The sequence below is a fragment of the Chiloscyllium plagiosum genome, unplaced genomic scaffold, assembly GCF_037043375.1.
Source record: "Chiloscyllium plagiosum isolate Xiang-an unplaced genomic scaffold, Cpla_swu_hap1 HiC_scaffold_5, whole genome shotgun sequence".
NCBI classification, from domain to species: domain Eukaryota; kingdom Metazoa; phylum Chordata; class Chondrichthyes; order Orectolobiformes; family Hemiscylliidae; genus Chiloscyllium; species Chiloscyllium plagiosum.
In genome coordinates, this window is record NW_028270143.1 from 109,466,033 (window position 1) to 109,490,200 (window position 24,168).

At 43.8% G+C, this 24,168-nt stretch overlaps 1 protein-coding gene across 1 annotated transcript in view; it reads right to left on the reverse strand.

Moving 5' to 3' along the window:
- Positions 1–23,213: 23,213 nt before the first annotated feature.
- nom1 (nucleolar protein with MIF4G domain 1) overlaps positions 23,214–24,168 on the reverse strand; it is a 71,185-nt gene continuing 70,230 nt past the window's right edge. The window contains exon 11 of the mRNA XM_043690706.2: positions 23,214–23,849. Coding sequence (XP_043546641.2) covers positions 23,672–23,849 — 178 coding nt within the window. The 3' untranslated portion in view covers positions 23,214–23,671. The remainder of the gene's footprint in view (positions 23,850–24,168) is intronic.

Genomic DNA, 24,168 nt, shown 5'->3' on the forward strand with positions numbered 1-24,168 from the left:
AATGCTGGCCCAGCCAGCCACGCCCACATCCCAGGAATGAATTGTATATACAGATACATAAGCTCTAAGGGCAGGGGGATGGAGGAGCTCAGCGATTACAGGTATGCAGAATAGGATACAGGCTGAGTTGAAATTATGGAAGGTTGTGGTAAGAAGGAGAGCATTGGAGAAGTTAAAATTGAAGTGACAAAACAGATATGGAAGTATATGGTCTTACTGAAAAAAACAAATGTAAAGCTTTCTCTCAGCCTGGGGACAAGAAGGAGCATATTAGTGGTAAGTGTAGTTTGATGAATAATAATTGAGGTCACCATTCACGATAGAATATTGTTGACCTTACAAGTATGAATGTTAGAATTCTATAGGAGATAACCTATGGCAACTGTCCATCCTTCCATTAAAAAAATGTCTGTCAACTTTCCTTTTAAGAGTTTCTACCAATATGCATCCCATATCTTAAAAATGCTGTATAAAACATCAAAACCTCTTCTTTTGCTCCTTTCATGATCAGCTGAATCGTAGCTGCTGGCATCTGTAACATTTTCAAGATTGTGTGAGCTCAATACTGAGCTGGACTCCTTTGAGCTGCCTGCCTCAGTGGTCAATGACCCTGTTAACACTCACTCTTCAAACGTAAACACAAAGTATAACTGGTGATTCACATGCAGCACTAGAAGGCTGTGAGAGAACCCCCAACAACACCTGTCGGGGCAGGGTGGGGAAGGAGAGAAAGAATAGAACACAACTTCCCGTCACCTGAGATGGGAATCATTGGTGAAGCAAATTGGCAAGTACTGTCTTAATAAAGGTAAGTCATCATAGTCCCAGAGGACAATGGGGCTATTCTCTCATTGGAGGTTTATTATGAGGACCAACATTCCACAGGTGAGGGGACAGGTTGAGAAGGAAAGACCTTCAAGTTTATGGATCTAGTGTGGGAAAATGGGACTACTGGAGGTAGTAGTACATTTTTGTCAGAACAGATTTAATGGGCTGAAGGTCCTCTTCTGTAATGGATGAATCTATGGTTCATGCTAACCTCAGCCGGGTGCAGAGTGTCAGTTGGCTGGTCAGCTGATTTGCAATGCAGAGTGATGCCAACAGTGCAAGTTCAGTCTTAATACATGCACCTGAATTCTGGATAAGGTCCTCGTGGTGCACTCTCTCAGAGACAGAAGGCTGGTGTTCAAGTCCCACCTGCTCATAATATCTCTCAACAGATTGTTTGAAAATATCCTTGAAAATACACTGAATTTGCAAAGTATTTTTAGGGGCTCTTGGGGGTACAGTTGTAGTGTGCCTCCACCTCTGGACCAGGAGGTATGTTCTGGAGGTGTGTAATAATATCTCTAAACAGATTGATTGGGGCGGCATGGTGGCTCAGTGGTTAGTACTGCTGCCTCACAGCACCAGAGACCCAGGTTCGGTTCCAGCCTCGGGTGACTGTGTGGAGTTTGCACGTTGTCTCTGTGTCAGTGTGGCTTTCCTCCAGATGCTCTGGTTTCCTCCCACAGTCCAAATATGTGCAGGTTAGGTGAATTGGCCATTCTAAATTGCCCATAGTGTTAGGTGGTCAGAGGGAAATGGGTTTGGGTGGGTTACTCTTCAGAGGGTCGGTGTGGACTTGTTGGGCTGAAGGGCCTGTTTCCACACTGTAGGGAATCTAAACAAAATATCAATGAGTATCAGAGATCACTGAAAGTGGAGTTGCAGGTAGACAGGATAGAACCATTTGATATTCTTGCCTTTATTGGTCAGTGCATTGAATGGGAGGTCATGTTGTGGCTGCACAGGTCATTGGTTTGGCCACTTTTGGAATATTACGTTCACCTCTAGTCTCCTTGCGTAGGAAAGATGTTGTGAAATTTGATAGGATTCAGAAAAGATTTAGAAGGATATAGCCAGGGTTGGAGGGTTTGAGCTTTAGGGAGACGCTAAATAGGTTGGGGCTGTTTGCCCCAGAGTGTCAGAGACTGAGGGATAACCTTATAGAGGCTTGTAAAAGCATGAGGGGCATGGATAAAATGAATAGCCAAGGTCTTTTTCCCAGGGTAGTGGAATCCAAAAGTAGAGGTAATCTGTTTAAGGTGAGGGGAAGAGTTTTAAAATGGACCTAAGGGGTAACTTTTTCACGCAGAGGGTGGTATGTGTATGGAATGAGCTGGCAGAGGAGTTGGTAGAGGCTGGTTTAATTAGAACATTTAAAAGGCATACGGATGGCTACATAAATAGGAAGGGTTAGGGTTTGGGTTAGAGGGATAAGGGCCAAATATGGGCAAGTGGGACAGGATCTGTTTAGGATATCTGGTCAGAGTGGATGGGTTGGACTATCGGATCTGTTTCTGTGCTGTACATCTCTATCACTCTATACACTAAACTAGCATGGTCAAAATGTGACATTCGGTGGGTGATAGTGCTTATCAGTGTTTCCATTAATTGATTTTAAAAATTCTAAAATTTGTGTGTGAGGAACAGTCCTCTCTTAAATTATTTCAATCTTATTTCAGGTGTAAGTTGCAGCATGTACTCCCCACCTCCACCTCCCCAAAAACCTTTCCCACTCCGACGCTGACCTTTTCTGGGGTCCCAGGTAAGGGGAACCTCCACATGTTCCCTCCGCCCTCTGCCCTTGTGTTGACACTGCAGCTCCTGCGACATCAATTATAACGGCTGTTTCTCGCCGTTCATCTGGGAGGCAGAGAGATAACACACTGTCTTTCCTTTTGTTGCACACCAGCTGGGCAAACCGGGTCTGCGGTGGAATTCGGGCCTAATCAATAACTGATAATGGTAATCCGGACCATTCCGTAACCACACAAATTGGTGTGAAACTTCCAAAGGAGCAGAGCTCACCTTATCTATTGAGGTATGCTGTTCTCTTCTCCGAGAGAACATCGGGACCATTGTCCTTCGGTCTCAGCAAACAAGTCCGGGATATCCCTGTATCTCAAAACACATCAGGTCTTTGGGAGGGAGATGAACTGGACGTGTCTAATAAATCATTCAATGATGGAATGGTTTCTCACTTCTCCTGTTCCAGTGAGATTTCTGTTATATTCCAGGGGTAAGGAAGATTCTGATATCTGCTCTCACATTTCACGCCAGTTTGTGAGTGTGGCTAGTTGTTAAAGAAACCTCCTTCAGAACCCTCAGACAGGAGGGAAGATAGGGAGGGGAAAGGAACATGCTGGAAATACTCAGCATCTGAGGGGAGAGGGTTGTATTTTTAAAAACCACAAGGACTGCAGATGCTGGAATTCAGAAGCAAAACCAGAAATCACTGGAAAAGCTCAGCAGGCCTGGCAGCATCTGTGGAGAGAAATCAGGGGTAATGTTTCAGGCCCAGCGACCCTTTCAGAACTGTTTGTATTTTGACTGTTATTTATAATTCAAGAAAAAAAATTGACCTATTTTCCAATCAACCTGTTGAGAGAAGTTATTACACACCTCAGGAGCAGGTGAAACTTGAACGTAGGACTCCCAAAAACCAGAGAAGGGACATTACCTCTTGCCACAAGAGGACCTTCTTGTTTTTATTTAACCTATTTTTCTAAGCAGCCTGTTCATGGGTATTATTACAAACTCCTGGAGCAGATGAGGCTTGAACCTGAGTCACCTGGTCCAGGAGGAGGGACACTTGCTCTGCACCACAAGAGGGCGCCCATTATTATCTTACATGGAGATGTGGGGGATTAGACACAGGCTTGTGTGCAGCAACTTGCAGAAACTCCTTGGTCTTCACCAGTTTAATATCTTGGGGGCCCCTTTCACTAACTGTATTCTCCAACTCAAGGTCTCTCCTGCAAGAGGTAGGAGCAAGATGACATCATTGGGCATGTGAAGCATTTCAATAAGGTCGTGGCTGAATTGAATGTCAACATCATACCTCACAATCATGAGAAACTAAAATCTATCTCAACCTTGCACGCACAACCCTTCTGGAGTAAAGAATTTCATAAATTCACTGCCCTCTGTGCAACTTTTCCTCATCTTGAGTCCTGAATGATCAACCTCTTATTCTGAAAGTGTCCCTTTATGTTTTAGTCTCCCTGACTGGGGGAAACAATCTTCCAATGTATCCTGGCCACGGTCTTTGCTTCAACCAGACTTTTCAACACTTCAATTAGGAATAGGATTGACATTCGTACGTTGTCTCTCTTACAAGACCTTCCACCATATACAGGAAAGCCACACACACAGACCAAGTCCTGAACTATGAAAGCAACCACCCCAACACACACAAACGAATTTGCATCAAGACACTATTCAAAAGGGCCACAACACACTGCAGCACACCAGAACTGCAAAAAGAGGAAGAGGAACACCTGTACAAGGTATTCGCCAAAAACGAATACCCGCGCAATTTCATCAACAGATGCCTAAGAGAAAGACCACGGAACGAGGACATACCACAACCAAAAGGACTAGCCACACTACCATACATCAGGAGCATCTCGGAACTGACAGCCAGACTACTGCAACCACTAGGACTTATAACAGCACACAAACCAACAGCCACCCTCAGACAACAACTCAACAGAACGAAGGACCCGATACCCAACATGAGCAAAACTAATGTAGTGTACAAAATCCCATGCAAGGACTGCACAAAACACTATATTGGACAAACAGGAAGACAGCTAACGATCCGCATCCACGAACATCAACTAGCCACAAAGCGCCACGACCAGCTATCCTTAGTAGCCACACACGCAGACAACAAGCAACATGAATTCGACTGGGACAACACTACCATTATAGGGCAAGCCAAACAAAGAACAGCCAGGGAATTCCTAGAAGCATGGCACTCATCCACAAACTCCATAAACAAACACATCGACCTGGACCCAATATACCGGCCACTACAGCGGACAGCTGAAACTGACAACCGGAAGCGGCAGGGACAGGCCACTATAAATGCCGGAGGAAACACCACAGAAGCGCTTCACAGGAGGCTCCCAAGCACTGAGGATGTCACCGAGACAGGGGACGAAACGTTTGCAACAAAAATTTCCAGCTCGGCGAACAGAACCACAACAACGAGCACCCGAGCTACAAATCTTCACCCAAACTTTGAATATCAGAAGTCATGCAACATCAGGTTATAGTCCAAAGGTTTTATTTGAAATCACAAGTGTTCACCAAGTACAATGAAGAGAAGCACACAAGTACAGAATTTAAAAGGAGAGAGATCAAAAGATCGTACAAATGGTATGAGTGGAAAGTCCACAAGCTGAATAACAAGTCTTTACAGATGATCAAAAGTGTCACATGGTGTGAGTAAAGTATTAACAACTGAATAACAAGTGAAGGGATTACCTGTGATCTGATTAATTGAGGCAGAGAGACAGTCAACGATATTTCTATAAGTCTGGACTCACATTCAGGCCAGAGCAGGGAAGGATGCAGATTTCCTTCTTCAAAATATATTGGTAAATCAGATGGATGTTTTCAACAATCAATTGCTTCTTTTTTTTTATTAATTGTCTTGAAATTCTACCAGCTGTGGTAAGGTAAGATTTGAACCCATTTCAGCAGCACATGGGTATGGGTCTCTGAACTACTAGCCCAATAGACTTTACTGCTACACCTACTCCTTCCTTGAGGAGACAGGCATGTACCACCGAGATCATAGAATCACACAATAATATAGCAGTGAAGGAGACCATTTGTCCCATTGCATCTATGTTGTTTGTGTGAAAAAGCTACCCAATTAGCCCCATTCTTCCTACTCTTTCAGCAAGTCATCAACACTGTGAAGCAGACTGGGAAGATGTACAACAAATCAGCGTTACCATGGAGTTGAGTTGGACTCAATACAGAAATAAGGACAAGATTTTCCTCTTCTATACTCTACTGTGATTCAGAAAGGAGCCAATTGGAGCAGCAGCAGCAGAAGAAGCAGAGTAGACCAAAGTGAATGTGGCAGTGAACTGAGGTGGCAGCACTTCCTGAAAAAAATCTGAGGGGTGAGACCCAGACTGACTCATTGGAGCAGCAGCAAAGCCCCAACAGGAACCCGATCAGATCTGAAAAGGCTCACAAAAGTGACATGAGTGCAAAGCGGTGAACGAGGGTAGGTAGTGGGTAAATTGTTTTTGTCCGTTTTGAAAGCTACATTCAGGAAAGATATAATCCAAGATGGACGACAGGAAAAAAAATGTGGTTGTAAGAGTTCCTTTTTTTTGACATATTTTAGGTGTTGGAGCTGATTTCCTCAAATTCCAGGAGCAGTGATTACTGTTTTATAAACTGTTACATTGTTTTGGAACTTTGGGGGAAAAAGAAGATCAAAACAACGGCACTTTTAAAAGGAGGAAGTGAGACAAAGGCAGAGACCACATGGTCAGAAAAAGAAACCTACAAAGCTGTCTGACTCAGCAGTGAATCTGTACAGCTCCTGCCTTTGCTGTTTGAGTTCAAGTATCGCTGGACATTGGAGTGCATCTAAGAAAAAATAACAAATGGAAAAATTCACACCTGACCTCGGAGGAACTTGTGTGGGTGAGTTCACAGCATGGCAGCAGGTAAGTGCACAGTTTTTAAGTGTAATCTTGCTATAAATCTATAATAGTGAGTAGAGTGGGTTCTTTTTTGACTATACGTTTTATTGAGATCTATCTCTTGATTAAATTTTAAAAATATAAAACATAAGTCCTAAGTTAGCGTGGAGCAGTATTTTTTAGAGCAGAAAGACGGTGCTATTTCCCGGGTCTCTGGATTGTTAAGGTGCAAAGATGACCTTTAGGAGAGCAATGTGCTTGTCCTGTTGGATGTGGGAGATTAGGGAGAGTTTCCATGTTACTGATGATTATGACTGCAGAAAGTGTTTGGTTGCAAATCCCATCAGATTGCATGGATCAGTTGGAGCGGCAGTTAGATGCAATAAGGAATTTACAGGAGTGTGATGGATGGCAGTTATAAGAAAGGGAGAAAAACCACAGATACAGTCAGTTAGATGGGTTACCTCCAGGAGAGATAGGAAAAGGAGGTAGGTACTGCAGGAGTCTCCTGTGGCTATTCCCATCTCAAATAAGTATACTGTTTTCGACCCAGGGAGTTCGTGAGGAAAGAGATCAGTCTGATTGGTACAGTTGGGAAAAGGAGCAAGTCAAACAGTTAGGACAGGCAGGAACAAAACAGAGAATAAGGTAAGACTGATAAATTAAATTACATTTATTTCAATGCAAGCGGCTTAACAGGGAAGATAGATGAACTCAGGGCATGGTTAGGAACATGAGACTGGGATATGATAGCAATTAAGGAAATGTGGCTCAGCGATGGACAGAACCGGCAGCTTAAATTTTCAGGACACAAATGCTATAGGAAGGACAGAAAGGGGGTGAGGGTAAGAGAGGAGGGGGAGTGATATTTTTTAATAAGCGATAACATTATGGCTGTACTTAGGGGGACATTCCTGGGAATATGTCCAGGGAAGTTATTTGGGTGGAACTGAGAAATAAGAAAGGGATGATCACCTTATTACGATTGTACTATAGACCCCCCAATAGTCAGCTGTTGAGAAACAAATTTGTAAGGAGATTTCAGTTATCTGTAAGAATAATAGGGTGGTTATGGTAGGAGATTTTAACTTTCCAAACATAGACTGGGACTGCCATAGTATTAAGGTTTTAGATGGAGAAGAATTTGTTTGGTGTGTACAAGAAAATTGGGAAGTCATGTTGTGGCTGTACAGGACATTGGTCAGACCACTGTTGGAATATTGCGTGCAATTCTGGCCTCCTTCCTATCGAAAAGATGTTGTGAAACTTGAAAGGGTTCAGAAAGATTTACAAGGATGTTGTCAGAGTTGGAGGATTTGAGCTATAGGGAGATGTTGAATGGGTTGGGGCTGTTTTCCCTTCAGCGTCGGAGGCTGAGAGGTGACCTTCTAAAAGTTTATAAAATCATGAGGGGTATGGATAGGATAAATAGACAAAGTCTCTTCCCTGGGGTGGGGGAGTCCAGAACTAGAAAGCATAGGTTTAGAGTGAGAGGGGAAAGATATAAAAGAGACCTAAGGGCTAATGTTTCACACAGAGGGTGGTACGTGTATGGAATGAACTGCCAGAGGAAGTGGTGGAGGCTGTTAAAATTACAACATTTAAAAGGCATTTGGATGGGTATATGAATAGGAAGGGTTTGGAAGGATATGGGCTGGGTGCTGGCAGGTGTGACTAGATTGGGCTGGGATATCTGGTCAGCATGGACCGAAGGGCCTGTTTCTGTGCTGAACATCTCTATGGCTCTGTGACTCTATAACTCTGTGTGGAACCGCTGGAGATGGGGGAGATACTAAACGAGTATTTTGCATCAGTATTTGCTGTGGAGATGGACATGGAATATATAGAATGTGGGAAAATACATGGTGACATCTTGAACAATGATCATATTACAGAGGAGAGGGTGCAGGATGTGTTAAAAATGCATAAAGGTGGATAAATCCCCAGGACCTGATCAGGAGCATCCTAGAACTCTATGCGAAGCTAGGGAAATGATTGCTGGGACCCCTGCTGAGATGTTTGTATCATCAATAATCACAGGTGAGGTACCAGAAGACTGGAGGTTGGCCAATGTGGTGTCACGATTTAAGAAAGGTGGTAAGGAAAGGCCAGGGAACCATACACTAGTGAGCCTGACATTGGTGGTGAGCAAGTTGTTGGAGGGAATTCTGAGGGACAGGATTTATATATATTTGGATAGGCAAAGACTGATTAGGAATAGTCAACATGGCTTGTGCATGGGAAAACATGTCTCACTAACTTGATTGAGTTTTTTGAAGAAGTAAGAAAGAGGATTGGTAAGTGGCAGCATGGTGGATGTGATCTATATGGACTTCAGTAAGGCATTCAACAAGGTTCCTCATTGTAGACTGGTTAGCAAGGTTAGATCCCATGGAATACAGGGAAAAATAGCCATTTATATACAGAACTGGCTCAAAACGTAGAAGACACAGGGTGGTGGTGGAGGGGTGCTTTTCAGAACAGAAGCTTGTGACCAATGGTGTGACACAAGGATTGGTTTTGGGTCCACATATATAAATGATTTGGATGTGAACATAGGGTATAGTTAGTAAGTTTGTAGATGACACCAAAATTGGAGGTTTAGCGGACAGCGAAAAAAGTTACCTCAGAGTACAACAGGATCTTGATCAGATGGGCTGAGAAGTGGCAGATATGAGGCGGAAATATGAGGTGGAAAGGCAAATCATGGGGCAGAGCTAATACATGGTAAGGTCCTGGGGTGTGTTGCTGAACAAAGACACCTGGCAGTGCAGGTTCATAATTCCTTCAAAGTGAACTCTCAGATAGGATAGTGAAAAAGGCATTTGGTATGCTTTCCTTTATTAGTCAGAGTATTGAGTGTAGGAGTTGGGAGGTCATGTTGCGGCTGTGCAGGACATTGGTTAGGCCACTTTTGGAATACAGGGGAACCTCGATTATCTGAATACCAATTATCCGAAAATTGGATTATCCGAAGGAGATCTCGAGGTCCCGGCAGAAACATTACATCAAAGACGTGTTTCCAACAGTGATCGTGTCTTTTGTTTACAGTGATTAAACAGGCACCATCTCCAAATGGCTGACCTCCCGCCCCTCTCTCTCTCTCTCTCCTCACACTTTCCCTGGAGTTCGACAGAGAGGTGTACCCTCCCAACTCCCCAGATAATCTGACCAACATTGTCCTCTACAGGGCAGAGGTGGAACCTGTCAAAAAGGCACAGTAAAAAGTTGTTCGTGTGTATGTGTGTGCACGCTATTTGGAGACTTACCCCACAAAGGCAGCAGCAGCTGCCTTATTGTTGGTGTCCAGTCCAGCTGCCCCGGAGAGAGGTGCGGGCGGGTCAGTGCTGGATGGGGATGGGGGGGGAGGCGCGCGGTGTTCTTTGTTTGAGCAGATCCTGCATATATAACAGGGCTTGTCCGTAAGGGTTGGCTTCTTTAACATGTTTAGGATGGAAGCTAGATAAGTGCAGCATCATGAGGTTATCCATGGCTTAGAGTGAGGCACTGAGGTGTTCATCCGTGATGGAAATACGTGTGTCCAGGAATGAGACAGATCCACCACCATAACCTGATTCCGTTCAAGATCAGCGGAAACCTTCACAATGCCTTCACTCCCCAAGTGCTGCTTTCAAATCTGTTGCTTGCCCAAAATCCCTTTCCATCCATAAAACTTAGTCCTTCAAAATTCTGCTTCACACAGCTAATCCTGCAACAAACCTTGGTCCTCTTATCCATTCACCACTGGGCTCACAGCTCCTGCACACCATCAAATCTAAAATTCTCTTCCTCAGTTTAGATATCTACAAGTGTACTCTCCTCTTATGTCAAGAAAGGTTGTGTCAAAAGGGAGAAATGAAGAAAAGGAAATAATTCACAAATAAAATAAATCATAACTCAGAGAAATGGGACTCAATATATAGTAGAGGTTTGTGAGTGTCAGACAGATTGTTGATGCAACCAATCCTGCTGATGCAACCAGTTCCTGAACAAGTTTCCTCAATTTGTTATGGTTTCAGATTGGGTACTTCAATTCTTCGTAGTCCAATATGAGGAAGGATTAACTGAATTTCCTTGTTGTTCACACATACCCTCAGTTGAACACAAGTTGAAGGAGAAAGGATACCTTTCTCCTGATGAAATGAATTTATGCTTTAATAGAATTTAGAAGAATGGGAGGGAACATTATAGAAACATATAAAAGAATCAAGGGAATAGATAAGACAGAAGCAGGGAAGTTGTTTCCATTGGTGGGTGAAGCTAGGACAAGAGGGCATAGCCTCAAAATTAGGGGCAGCAGAATTAGGACTGAATTAAGGAGGAACGTCTTCACCCAAAGAGTTGTGAATCTGTGGAATTCCTTGCCCAGTGAAGTAGTTGAGGCTTCCTCACTACATGTTTTAAAGCTCCAATAGATAATTTTTTAAACAGTAAAGGAATTAAGCCAGGTTCATTCCAGAATGTGACATCCAGTCTTACCATCAAATGGGATCATAATACCAGGCAATTAATGTACTTAAGGAAGGGCTCATGCCCGAAACATCGATTCTCCTGCACCTTGGATGCTGCCTGACCTGCTGCGCTTTTCCAGCAACACATTTTCAGCAATTAATGTGCTTAAGTACATATTACAACACTGACAAGGTGTGCCTTGTGGATAGAAAGCAGGATAAATCCAGACAGGCCAAATGGTTCCCCATCAGTTGTCTTAGTCATCAGTAAAGTGATGGAAGTAGTCATTAACAGTAGTATCAGTGGCACTTGCAAAGGAATATGGGTAATCCAAGATGGAGGACAGGATAAATTTCTGTCTGTAACTGTTGCTCCTTTTTTGAGGTATTTTAGGTGTTGGAGGTGATTTCCTCGAATTCCAGGAGCAACAATTACAGTTTTATATGCTGTTGCATTGTTTTGGAACTTTGGAGAAAAAAAGGCAAAACAGTAGCAGTTTTAAAAGGGAGAAGAACAGACAAAGGAAGCACATGGTGAGGTCAGTGCAGGAGAGAGAGAAAGCGAAAGAAAGAAAGAAACAAACTGACACCACAGAGTACCTGCACAGGTATTCAAGCTGCCTTTGCTGTTTGAATTCATGTATCGCTGGATATCGGAGTGCATCTGGGAAAATTAATAAATAGTGAAATTCATAACTGATCTTGGAGAAACTGTTAGGTGAAGTTCACAGCACAGAAGCAGATAAGTGTATTGTTGTTTTAAGTGTGACTGCAGTAGTGAGTAGAGTGGGTTCTTTCTTGATTTATATGTTTTCGGAGATATATCTCTTGATTAAACTTAAAACATAAACCATAACTATTAATTTAACCTGGGGCAGTGTTTGTAGAGGAATAAAATTGTGTTATTTTCTGGGTCTGTAGATTGTGAAGAGGCAAAAATGGCCTTTAGTAGAGTGAAATGTGCTTCTTGTCAGATGTGAGAATTTAAAGAGAGTTTAAGGGTTACAGCAGATTATATCTGCCATAAATGCTGTTGGTTGCAAATCTTATCAGATCGAATGGATCAGTTGGAGACAGTTAGAAGCAATGAGGAATTTGCAACAATAACAGTATGTGACGGATGGCAGTTATAGGAATGGGGGTAATTCTGAGATATAGTCACATAGACGGGTTAACTCCAGGAAAGGTAAGAGAGGTAGGCACTTAGTGCAGGAGTCTTTTGTGGATATACCCATTTCAAACAAGTATGCTGTTTTGGAAAATGTAGAGGGGGATGGATTCTCAGGGAAACATAGCACGAACAGCCAAGTTTCTGGTATTGAGACTGGCTCTAATGCAACGAGAGGTATGTCAGGTTCTAAGAGATCAATTGTGTGAGGGGATTCTCTAGTCCGAGGTATAGACAGACGTTTCTGTGGCCAACACTGATAAATCAAAATGATGTGTTGCTTCCCTGGTATCAGGATCAAGGATGTCTCAGAGAGGGTGCAGAATGTTCCCACAGGGGAGAGGGGCCAGCAAGAGGTTATTGTTCACATTGGAACCAATGATATAGGAAGGGAAAAGGTTGAGAGTCTGAAGGGAGATTACTGAGAGTTAGGCAGGAATTTAAAAAAGAGGTCCTCAAGAGTAGTAATATCTGGATTACTCCCAGTGCTATGAGCTAGTGAGGGCAGGAATAGGAGGATACAGCAGATGAATGCATGGCTGAGGAGCTGGTGTATGGGAGAAGGATTCACATTTTTGGATCATTGGAATCTCTTTTGGGGTAGAAGTGACCTGTCCAAGAAGGACGGATTGCACCTAAATTGGAAGGGGTCTAATACATTGGCAGGGAAATTTGCTGGAGCTGCTCAGGAGGATTTAAACTAGTAAGGTGGGGGGGGGGGGGGGGGGGGGGGGTGGTGGGACCACGGGAGAGTGAGGAAAGAGGTCAATCCGAGACTGGTACAGTTGAGAACAGACGTGAGTCAAACAGTTAGGGCAGGCAGGGACAAGGTAGGACTAATTATTTAAACTGCATTTATTTCAATGCAAGGGGCCTAATAGGGAAGGCAGACGAACTCAGGACATAGTTAGGAACATGGGATTGGGATATCATAGCAATTACAGAAACATGGCTCAGGGATGGGCAAAACTGGCAGCTTAATGTTCCAGAATACAAATGCTACAGAAAGGATAGAAAGGGAGGCAAGAGAAGAGGGGGAGTGGCATTTTTGATAAGGGATAGCATTACAGCTGTGCTGAGGGAGGATATTCTCAGAAATACATCCAGGGAAGTTATTTGGGTGGAACTGAGAAATAAGAAGGGGATGATCACCTTATTGGGATTGTATTATAGACCCCCTAATAGTCAGAGGGAAATTGAGGAACACATTTGTAAGGAGATCTCAGCTATTTGTAAGAATAATAGGGTGATTATGATAGGGGATTTTAACTTTCCAAACATAGACTGGGACTGCTGTAGTGTTAAGGGTTTAGATGGAGAGGAATTTGTTAAGTGTGTACAAGACAATTTTCTGATTCAGTATGTGGATGTACCTATGAGAAAAGGTGCAAAACTTGACCTACTCTTGGGAAATAAGGCAGGCAGGTGACTGAGGTGTCAGTGGTAGAGCACTTTGGGACTAGCGACCATAATTCTATTAGATTTAAAATAGTGATGGAAAAGGATAGACCAGATCTAAAAGTTGAAGTTCTAAATTGGAGAAAGGCCAATTTTGACGGTTTTGGCAAGAGCTTTTGAAAGCTGATTGGGGGCAGATGTTCGCAGGTAAAGGTATGGCTGGAAAATGGGAAGCCTTCAGAAATGAGATAACAAGGATCCAGAGAAAGTATATTGCTGTTAGGGTGAAAGGAAAGGTATAGGGAATACTGGATGAATAAAGAAATTGAGGGTTTGGTTAAGAAAAAAGAAACATATTGAAGGTATAGACAGGATAGATCGAGTGAATCCTTAGAGTATAAAGGCAGTAGGAGTATACTTAAGAGGGAAATCAGGAGGGCAAAAAGGGGACATGAGATATCTTTGGCAAATAAAATTAAGGAGAATCCGAAAGGTTTTTACGAATATGTGAAGGACAAAAGGGTAACTAAGGAGAAAATAGGGGGGCCTTTGTGTGGAGCTGCAGAAAATGGGGGAGATACTAAATGAGTATTTTGCATCAGTATTTACTGTGGAAAAGGATATGGAAGATGTAGACTGTAGGGAAATAGATGGTGACACCTTGCAAAATGTCCATATTACGGAGGAGGAAGTGCTGGATGTCTTGAAACATGTAAAGGTGGATAAATCCACAGGACCTGATCAAGTGTACCTAGAACTCTGGGAAGCTAGAGAAGTGATTGCTGGGCCTCTTGTTGAGATATTTGTATCATCAATAGTCACAGGTGAGGTGCCGGAAGACTGGAGGTTGGCTAATGTGGTACCACTGTTTAAGAAGGGTGGTAAGGACAAGCCAGGGAACTAAAGACCAGTGAGCTTGACGTCAGTGGTGGGCAAGTTGTTGGAGATAATCCTGAGGGACAGGATGTACGCGTATTTGGAAAGGCAAGGACTGATTAGGGATAGTCAACATGGCTTTTGTGCATGGGAAATCATGTCTCACAAACTTAATTGAGTTTTTCGAGGAAGTAACAAAGAATTGATGAGGGCAGAGCGGTAGATGTGATCTATATGGACTTCAGTAAGGCATTCAATAAGGTTCCCCATGGGAGATTGATTAGCAAGATTAGATCTCACGGAATACAGGGAGAACTAGCCATTTGGATACAGAACTGGCTGAAAGGTAGAAGGCAGAGGATGGTGGTGGAGAGTTGTTTTTCAGATGGAGGCCTATGACCAGTGGAGTGCCACAAGGATTGGTGCTGGGTCCTCTACGTTTTGTCATTTACATAAATGATTTGGATGCGAGCATAAGAGATACAGTTAGTAGGTTTGCAGATGATATCAAAATTGCAGGTGTTGCGGACAGCGAAGAGAGTTACCTCAGATTACAACAGGATCTTGACCAGATGGGCCAATGGGCTGAGAAGTGGCAGATGGAGTTTAATTCAGATAAATGCGAGGTGCTGCATTTTGGGAAAGCAAATCTTAGCAGGACTTATACACTTAATGGTAAGGTTCTAGGCAGTGTTGCTGAACAAAGAGACCTTGGAGTGCAGGTTCATAGCTCTTTGAAAGTGGAGTCACAGGTCGATAGGGTAGTGAAGAAGGCGTTTGGTATGCTTTCCTTTATTGGTCATAGTACTGAGTACAGGAGTTGGGAGGTCATGTTGCGGCTGTACAGGACATTAGTTAGGCCACTGTTGAAATATTGTGTGCAATTCTGGTCTCCTTCCTATCGGAAAGATGTTGTGAAACTTGAAAGGGTTCAGAAAAGATTTACAAGGATGTTGCCAGGGTTGGAGGATTTGAGCTAAAGGGAGAGGCTGAACAGGGTGGGGCTGTTTTCCCTGGAGCATCGGAGGCTGAGGGGTGACCTTGTAGAGGTTTACAAAATTATGAGGGGCATGGATAGGATAAATAGACAAAGTCTTTTATCTGGGGTTGGGGAGTTCAGAATTAGAGGGCATGGGTTTAGGGTGAGTGGGGAAAGATGTAAAAGAGACCTACGGGGCAACTTTTTCACAGAGGGTGGTACGTGCATGGAATGAGCTGCTAGAGGAAGTGGTGGAGACTGGTACAATTACAACATTTAAGAGGCATTTGGATGGGTATATGAATGGGTTTGGAGGGATATGGGCCGGGTGCTGGCAGGTGGGACTAGATTGGGTTGGGGTATCTGGTCGGCGTGGATGGGCTGTTTCCATGCTGTACATCTCTATGACTCTATGAATAACACACTTCATTTGGGTTCTACAGGCGGAGCCACTTTGCCCCAGACTTCATTTGGGCCATATATAAAAAGAGCTGATTGCTAGAACTGAGATTGACAACCTTTGACACAAAATCTAGAAGCAATGAAGTGTGAAGATGAAATTAGTAGACCTCAAAGGAATTTGGACAGCCTTAGGGAATAGGCAAGAACAAATCAGATGGATTACAATGTGGATCAAATATCATCCAGTTTAGTTGGATAACCTAGTGGACCTAACATCAGTGGACTGCTTTCAACTATCATGAATTGTATACTATTTGTCTCTATTTAGCTAATGCATTATAGATTACATTACAGTGTGGAAACAGGCCCTTCGGCCCAAAAAGTCCACACAGACCCGCCAAAGCGCAACCCACCCATACATTTACCCCTTACCTAACACTACGGGCAATTTAGCATGGTCAATTCACCTGACCTGCACATCTTTGGACTGTGGGAGGAAACCGCAGCACCCGGAGGAAACCCACGCAGACACGGGGAGAACGTGCAAACTCCACACAGTTAGTCGCCTGAGGCGGGAATTGAACCCGGGTCTCCCACGCTGTGAAGCAGCAGTGCTAACCACTGTGCCACCGTGCCGCCCCTCACAGCGCCAGAGACCCGGGTTCAATTCCCGACTCAATCGACTGACTGTGTGGAGTTTGCACATTCTCCCCGTGTCTGCGTGGGTTTCCTCCGGGTGCTCCGGTTTCCTCCCACAGTCCAAAGATGTGCCGGTATAGGTTTACTATTGTAAGAACAAAGCACTGCAGATGCTGCAATTGGTACTGAAAACAAAAAATGCTGGAAATCAGTATCTCAGGCAGCGTCCATAGAGAGAGAGAGAAATCTAACATTTCGAGTCGAGGTGACTCTTCATCTTGGGGCTTGGATTGGTGCCTGGGAGTATGACATTATAGCAATCACAGGGACTTGGTTGAAGGAAGGGCATAATTGGCAACTAAATGCTCTAGCATATAGATGCTTCAGACAGGACAGGGAGGGAAGTAAAAGGCGGGGTGGGTGGGGGGGGAGGGGGATGGGAGGAGGGAAGGAATTGCATTGCTGGTCAGGGATGGTATCACGGCCGTGTTAATGGAGGTCACTATGGAGGGCTTGAGCAGTGAGGCATTAAGGGTAGAGCTGAGAAATAAAAAGGGTGCAGTTAGACTGTTGGGGCTTTACTAAAGACCTCCCAACAGTGAGCATGAGGTAGAAGAACAAATAGGTAAACTGATTGTGGAAAGATGTAGAGGCAATAGGGTGGTGGTGATGGGAGATTTTAATTTCCCCAACACTGACTGGGATACACCGCGTCAGATGGGGCAGAATTTGTAAGAAGAGTCCAGGAAAGTTTTTGAGAGCAGTATGTCAATAGTCCAACTACGGAAGGGGTGATATTAGACCTGGTTTTGGGGAATAAGCCAGATCAGTTGGTAGAAGTTTGTGAGGAATTTCTTTGGGAATAGTGACCACAATTCTGTAAATTTTAGAATACTCGTAGACTAGGATGAGAGTGATCCTAAGGGAAGAGTACAAAACTGGGCCAAGACCAATTATCTCAAAATCCGGCAGGAGTTGGGAAATGAGGATTGGGGGCAGATATTTGAAGGGAAGTCCACATTTTATAATGTGGGAGGCTTTCAAAGATAGTGCAGAGTCGGCAAGTCCCTTTGAAAACAAAGCAAGATTTGTGAACCGTGGATGGCAGGAGAAATTGTGCGACTAGCCAAGAGGAAAAGAGAAGCGTACATAAGATCCAGGTAGCTTAGAACAGAACGGGCCCTGGAGGAATATCGGGACAGTAGGACCAATCAAACAAGGAATCAAGCGGGCTAAAAGGGGTCATGAAATAACTTTAGTAAGCAGAATAAAGGAAAAGCCCAGGCCTTCTTTTGATATATAAGAAGCAAGAGGATAACTAGAGAAAGGATTGGTCCACAAAAGGATAAGGAAGGAAGGTTGTCATAGAGATGTACAGCATGGAAACAGACCCTTCGGTCCAACCCATCCATGCTGACCAGATATCCCAACCCAATTTAGTCCCACCTGCCAGCACCCAACCCATATCCCTCCAAACCCTTCCTATTCATATACTCATCCAAATGCCTTGTAAATGTTGCAGTTGTACCAGCCTCCACCACTTCCTCTAGCAGCTCATTCCATACACTGACCACCCTCTGTGTGAAAAAGTTGCCCCTTAGGTTTCTTTTATATCTTTCCCTACTCACCCTAAACCCATGCCCTCTAGTTCTGGACTCCCTGACCCCAGGGAAAAGACTTTGTCTATTTATCCTATCCATGCCCCTCATTATTTTGTAAACCTTCAAAAGGTCACCCCTCAGCCTCCGACGCTCCAGGGAAAACAGCCCCAGCCTGTTCAGCCTCTCCCTATAGCTCAAATCCTCCAACCCTGGCAACATCCTTGTAAATCTTTTCTGAACCGTTTCAAGTTTTACAACATCATTCCGATAGGAAGGAGACCAGAATTGCACCCAATATTCCAACAGTGGCCTAACCAATGTCCTGTACAGCCGTAACATGACCTCCCACCTCCTGTACTCAATACTCTGACCAATAAAAGAAAGCATACCAAATGCCTTCTTCACTATCCTATCTACCTGCGATTAGCAGAGAAATACGTTACTGCTCTGACTAGATCTTTAAGAAAATTTTCACAACATATTTAATGCTTTTGTCCCCCATCTCTCTCACTTTGATACAACATGCAACTAGACTGAATTAGATGGTAATGCAATCAGGGGAAATCAACCTGCAAGTGTAAATTTATTCTGGTTATTAAAATTGAACAGTGAACAATGAATACAGGCTTAATCCAATTGGTAAAAACGTTATTACTTTGGTCCCTTTTGTTTCATCAGCCATTTTAGTAATGATTCTGTTATTCCCATTTACACCACACATCCACCTAACGTTTGTTTCTTTGCTTGTCCATTATAATCTCCTTTTGCTTGCATCATCATCTTTGTTGTCATTTAATCTCTCCTGAAACTGGAGAAAATGGGTGAGATTCTCAATGATTAGTTTGCATCCGTTTTCACTGAGGACAGCGACATGATGAATATAGAGATTAGAGATAGAAGTTTGTTTACTCAGGATCACATTGAGGGAGAATGTGTTGGGTAGGCGAAAGGATATTAAGGTGGATAAATCCCCAGGACTGGATGGAATCTATTCCAGGTTGCTAAAGGAGGTGAGAGAGGAAATAGCTGGGGCCCTGACAGATATCTACTACAAACCTACCGACTCCCACAGCTACCTGGACTACACCTCCTCCCATCCTGCCCCCTGTAAAAACGCCATCCCATTCTCCCAATTCCTTCGTCTCCGCCGCATCTGCTCCCAGGAGGACCAGTTCAAAATACGTACAACACAGATGGCCTCCTTCTTCAAGGACCGCAATTTCCCCCCCGACGTGGTCGACGGTGCCCTCCACCGCATCTCCTCCACTTCCCGCTCCTCCGCCCTTGAGCCCCGCCCCTCCAACCGTCACCAGGACAGAACCCCACTGGTCCTCACCTACCACCCCACCAATCTCCATGTACAGCGCATCATCCGCCGTCACTTCCGCCACCTCCAAACAGACCCCAGCACCAAGGATATATTTCCCTCCCCTCCCCTATCAGCCTTCCGTAGAGACCACTCCCTCCGCGACTCCCTTGTCAGATCCACACCCCCCACCGACCCAACCACCACTCCCGGCACCTTCCCTTGCAACCGCAGGAGGTGCAACACTTGCGCCCACACCTCCCCCCTCACTTCTCTCCAAGGCCCCAAGGGAAACTTCCATATCCGCCACAGATTCACCTGCACCTCCACCCACATCATCTACTGCATCCGCTGCAGCCGGTGTGGCCTCCTCTATATTGGGGAGACAGGCCGCCTACTTGCGGAGCGATTCAGAGAGCACCTCTGGGCCACCCGGACGAACCAACCTGTGGCACAGCATTTCAACTCCCCCTCCCACTCCACCGAGGATATGCAGGTCATTGGACTCATCCACCGCCAAACCACAACAACCCGACGGTCGGAGGAGGAGCGTCTTATCTTCCGACTGGGAACCCTCCAACCGCAGGGGATGAACTTGGACTTCACCAGTTTCTTCATCCCCCCTCCCCCCACCTTGTCTCAGCCGGATCCCTCCAGCCCGGCACCGCCTTCCTGACCTGCAGTCTTCTTCTTGACCTCTCCGCTTCCATCCTACTCCGACCTATCACCCTCACCTTGACCTCTTTCCACCTATCACATTTCCAACTCCCCTCCTCCAAGTCCCTCCTCCCTACCTTTTATCTTCTCCTGCTGAACACTCTCTGCTCATTCCTGAAGAAGGGCCTGTGCCCGAAACATCGAATCTCCTGTTCCCTGGATGCTGCCTGACCTGCTGTGCTGTTCCAGCAATAAAGTTTCAACTTTGATCTCCAGCATCTGCAGACCTCACTTTCTCCTCGAAGATATCTTTGTGGCCTCCTTAAACACAGGTGAGGTGCCAGAGGACGGGAAAGTTGCTAATATTGTTCCAATGTACAAGAAGGGTAGTAGGGATATTCCAGGTAACTACAGACCAGTGAGCCTGATGTCAGTGGGGGGAAAGTTGCTGGAGAAGGTACTGAGGGATAGGATCTATTTATATTTAGAAAAGAATGGGCTTATCAGTGATAGGCAACATAGTTTTGTGCAGGGGAGATCGTGCCTTACCAACTTAATAGAGTTCTTTGAGGAAGTGGCCAAGTTGATAGATGAAGGAAGGGCTGTGGCATTTGATAAGGTTCTCCATGGTAAACTAATGGAGAAAGTGAAGTCACTTGGTGTGCAGGGTGCTCTAGATGGTGGATAAAGAACTGTGAGCAACAGGAGGCAATAGTAGTTGAAAGGAGTTTCTCGAAATGGAGAAAGGTGGCCAGTAGTGTTCCACAGGGAGCAGTGCTGGGGCCACTATTGTTAGTGATATACATAAATGATCTGGAAGAGGGCATTAGTAGTCTGATCAGTACGTTTGCAGATGAGATGAAGATTGGTGGAGTAGCAAAAAGCATAGGGGACTGTCAAAGAATACAGGAGAATATAGATAGACTGGAGAGTTGGGTGGAGAAGTAGCAGATGGAGTACAATCCGGGCAAATGTGAGGTGATGCATTTTGGAAGGTCTAATTCTAGAGTGAACTATACTGTAAACAGAAGAGCCCTTCGAAATGTTGATGAGCAGAGAGATCTGGGAGTTCAGGTCCATTGTACCTTGAAGGTGGCTGCACAGGTCGATAAGAGTGGTCAAGAAGGCATATGGTATACTTGCCTTTATCGGATGGGGTATTGAGTATAAGAGCTGGCAGGTCATGTTAGAATTGTACAAGACTTTGGTTCAGCTCCATTTAGAATACTGTGTACAGTTCTGGTCACCATATTACGAAAAGGATGTGGACGCTTTGGAGAGGGTGCAGAGAAGGTTTACGAGGATGTTGCCTGGTATAGAAGGTGCTAGCTATGAAGAGAGGTTGAGTAGGTTAGGATTATTTTCATTAGAAAAAAGGAGATTGAGGGAAGACCTGATTGAGGTCTACAAAATCATGAAGGGTTTAGACAGGTGGATAGGGATAAGCTTTTTCCCAGAGTGAAGGATTCAATAGCGAGCGGTCACACGTTCAAGGTGAAAGGTTTAAGGTGGATACACGTGGAAAGTACACAGAGGGTGGTAGGTGCCTGGAATGCGTTGCCAGCAGAGGTAGTACAGGCAGGCTTCATTTAAGGTGCATGTGGACAGATGCATGAGTAGGTGGGGAGCAGAGGGATACAGATGCTTAGGAATTGGATAATAGGTTTAGACAATGGATTTGGATCAGCACAGGCTTGGAGGGCTGAAGGGCCTGTTCCTGAGCTGTAAATTTTCTTTGTTCATCTGAGCTGATGTGAAGTGTGGAGGAGGCAGCATGTCTGCTTGACTGTTGTATCTTAGTAAACTTAAATTACTCTAAAAATACTTAGAAATATTTGGCTACCTTAGGTTTTGGTTCTGCATTTGGCACTTCAAGTCAGAATATTAATGACATTAAGAGGTAGGGGAAAAGCATGGAAAAATGATGATTGAGGATGATTATCCTGGGGGTTCTGCAGCCAAGATATGATAATGGCACAGAGGCATAGAGATGTACAGCACAGAAACAGACCCATCAGTCCATTTTGTTCTCTATGCCGACCAGATATCCCAACCCAATCTAGTCCCACCTGCCAGCATCCGGCCCATATCCCTCCAAACCCTTCCTATTCATATCCCCATCCAGATGCCTTTTAAATGTTGCAATTGTACCAGCCTCCACCACTTCATCTGGCAGATCATTCCATACACGTAACACCTTTGCATGAAAGAGTTGCCCCTTAGGTCTCTTTTATATCTTTCCCCTCTCACCCTAAACCTATGCCCTCTAGTTCTGTACTCCACCACCCCAGGGAAAAGACTTTGTCTATTTATCCTATCCATGTCCCTCATGATTTTATAAACCTCTATCAGGTCACCAGTCAGCCTCAGACACTCCAGGAAAAACAGTCCTAGCCTATTCAGCCTCTCTTTACAGCTCAAATCTTCCAACCCTGGCAACATTCTTGTAAATCTTTTCTGAACCCTTTCAAGTTTTACAATATCCCTCCAATAGGAAGGAGACCAGAAATGCACGCAGATAAGGGATTCCACAGCAGATGGATTAAGGTAATGCTTCAAGTGGACAATATTACTCATCCCAGAATCACCAATGTTTGCGACACAGGGATTATGAAACAGGAAGTTCAGTTTGGAATCAAATAGGATGCTGATGTTGTAAATCCAAATCGAATAGGATGCTAATGTTTCTGGTTCAATCTGAGCTAATGACTAGGAATAGGGACTGAACCACTGGAAAGGCTGTGGAGTTTGTGGCAGGAGTTGAAGAGTACAGCTTGCCTCCTTAACATCTTGTTATTTACTCATGGAATGAGAGTGTCAAAGATAGAGGCAACTACAACACATGCAAGACCAAGCAATCTGACAAAATGGAGAGGAGTGAAGAAGTAACAACTTGGTATCTATAACACAAGGAAGATGCTGACAATGTTTCCAGGCACTGAATATCTAAAATAGTGGGATGTGTGTGCAAGTATACTGCTTTATCCTATTTTCACCTGATAGCTTGATGTGTATACTTTTCATTAATTGAATGAATAACATTCGATAATACAATGGTTGTTCTCCACATGCATTAAGGAAATTATGGCTTTGTAATGTGCAATGCAGGGGCTTTAAATTTTTACATCTTTTGGCTAACAATTGCACTTTGTAAATCCAAAAGAAACGAGTTTATACATTGAATGAGAATTTTTTGTTAATGAAATACAGTATCTTGATAGAAAAACTGTAAATTTTGTCTCCATGGATACTTTTTAATTCTTGTTATCTCCCTTGATATTTTCATATCAAGGTTACAATACACCCACAAGTTTGGTGACTATAAATATAAAATTTATTTTTAAACACAAAGTTGGCTGTAATTTAAGGATTCTTTGAACAGAACACCTATTACTGGCATTCTGTAGCCAGAAATAGCAAATTATATTTCTGTGAACTGCAGTCTGAACCATACAGGCATTAAAATTGGTGTCATTAAAGCTAAATATACAAGATACTGATATGGTAGAAATATGCCACCTAGTGGTCTTTTTGACAAGTGTAAAGCCTGAAGTATTTTCTTTTGAATGCAGCAGCATGAAGTATCCCCTGTTATTAATACAAGTCTTCTAAGTTCAAATAGTGAGACATATATTGTGAACCAACTTTTCAATTTATGCTGCAGTAAAATATCCTATATTGTGTTCAATTCTTAAAATTTCAGTATTGTATCTTTCGTTTGTAAAGCCTTTTCAGCTATGTCCACACGTGTTTTAAGCAAATTAGCTTGTTCTACACTCCCCAAGCTGGAAGCATTCTTCAATAAGAAGTGTGAAAGGAAGAGTTTCAGGCCTTCGCGGAACAGTCCCAGCTTTGGAATTCCAGAGATCCTGTGTTGAAAGAATATGAAGATCTTTAGAAAAACCATACATCAAGAATTAAAAGATTTAAAAAAAGGCTAAATGGAATATATGGTCAAAGCTGTTCCTCTTGGAGTCATTAGAATACAAATCACAAGAATACCAAATTTTAAAGTGAGCAACAATTTATTCTACAAGAGAACATGGTCCAGACTGGATGGCAAGTGGACTTTGATTAGTTGTGGTGTTGCTGTGGAGAATACGCCAGGTTCCAATAAGCTTTTACTTAAATTCAACCAGGCAAGTTGATTGCAATTGATCCAGGTTTTGTCATGGAGTGTGTTCAAGG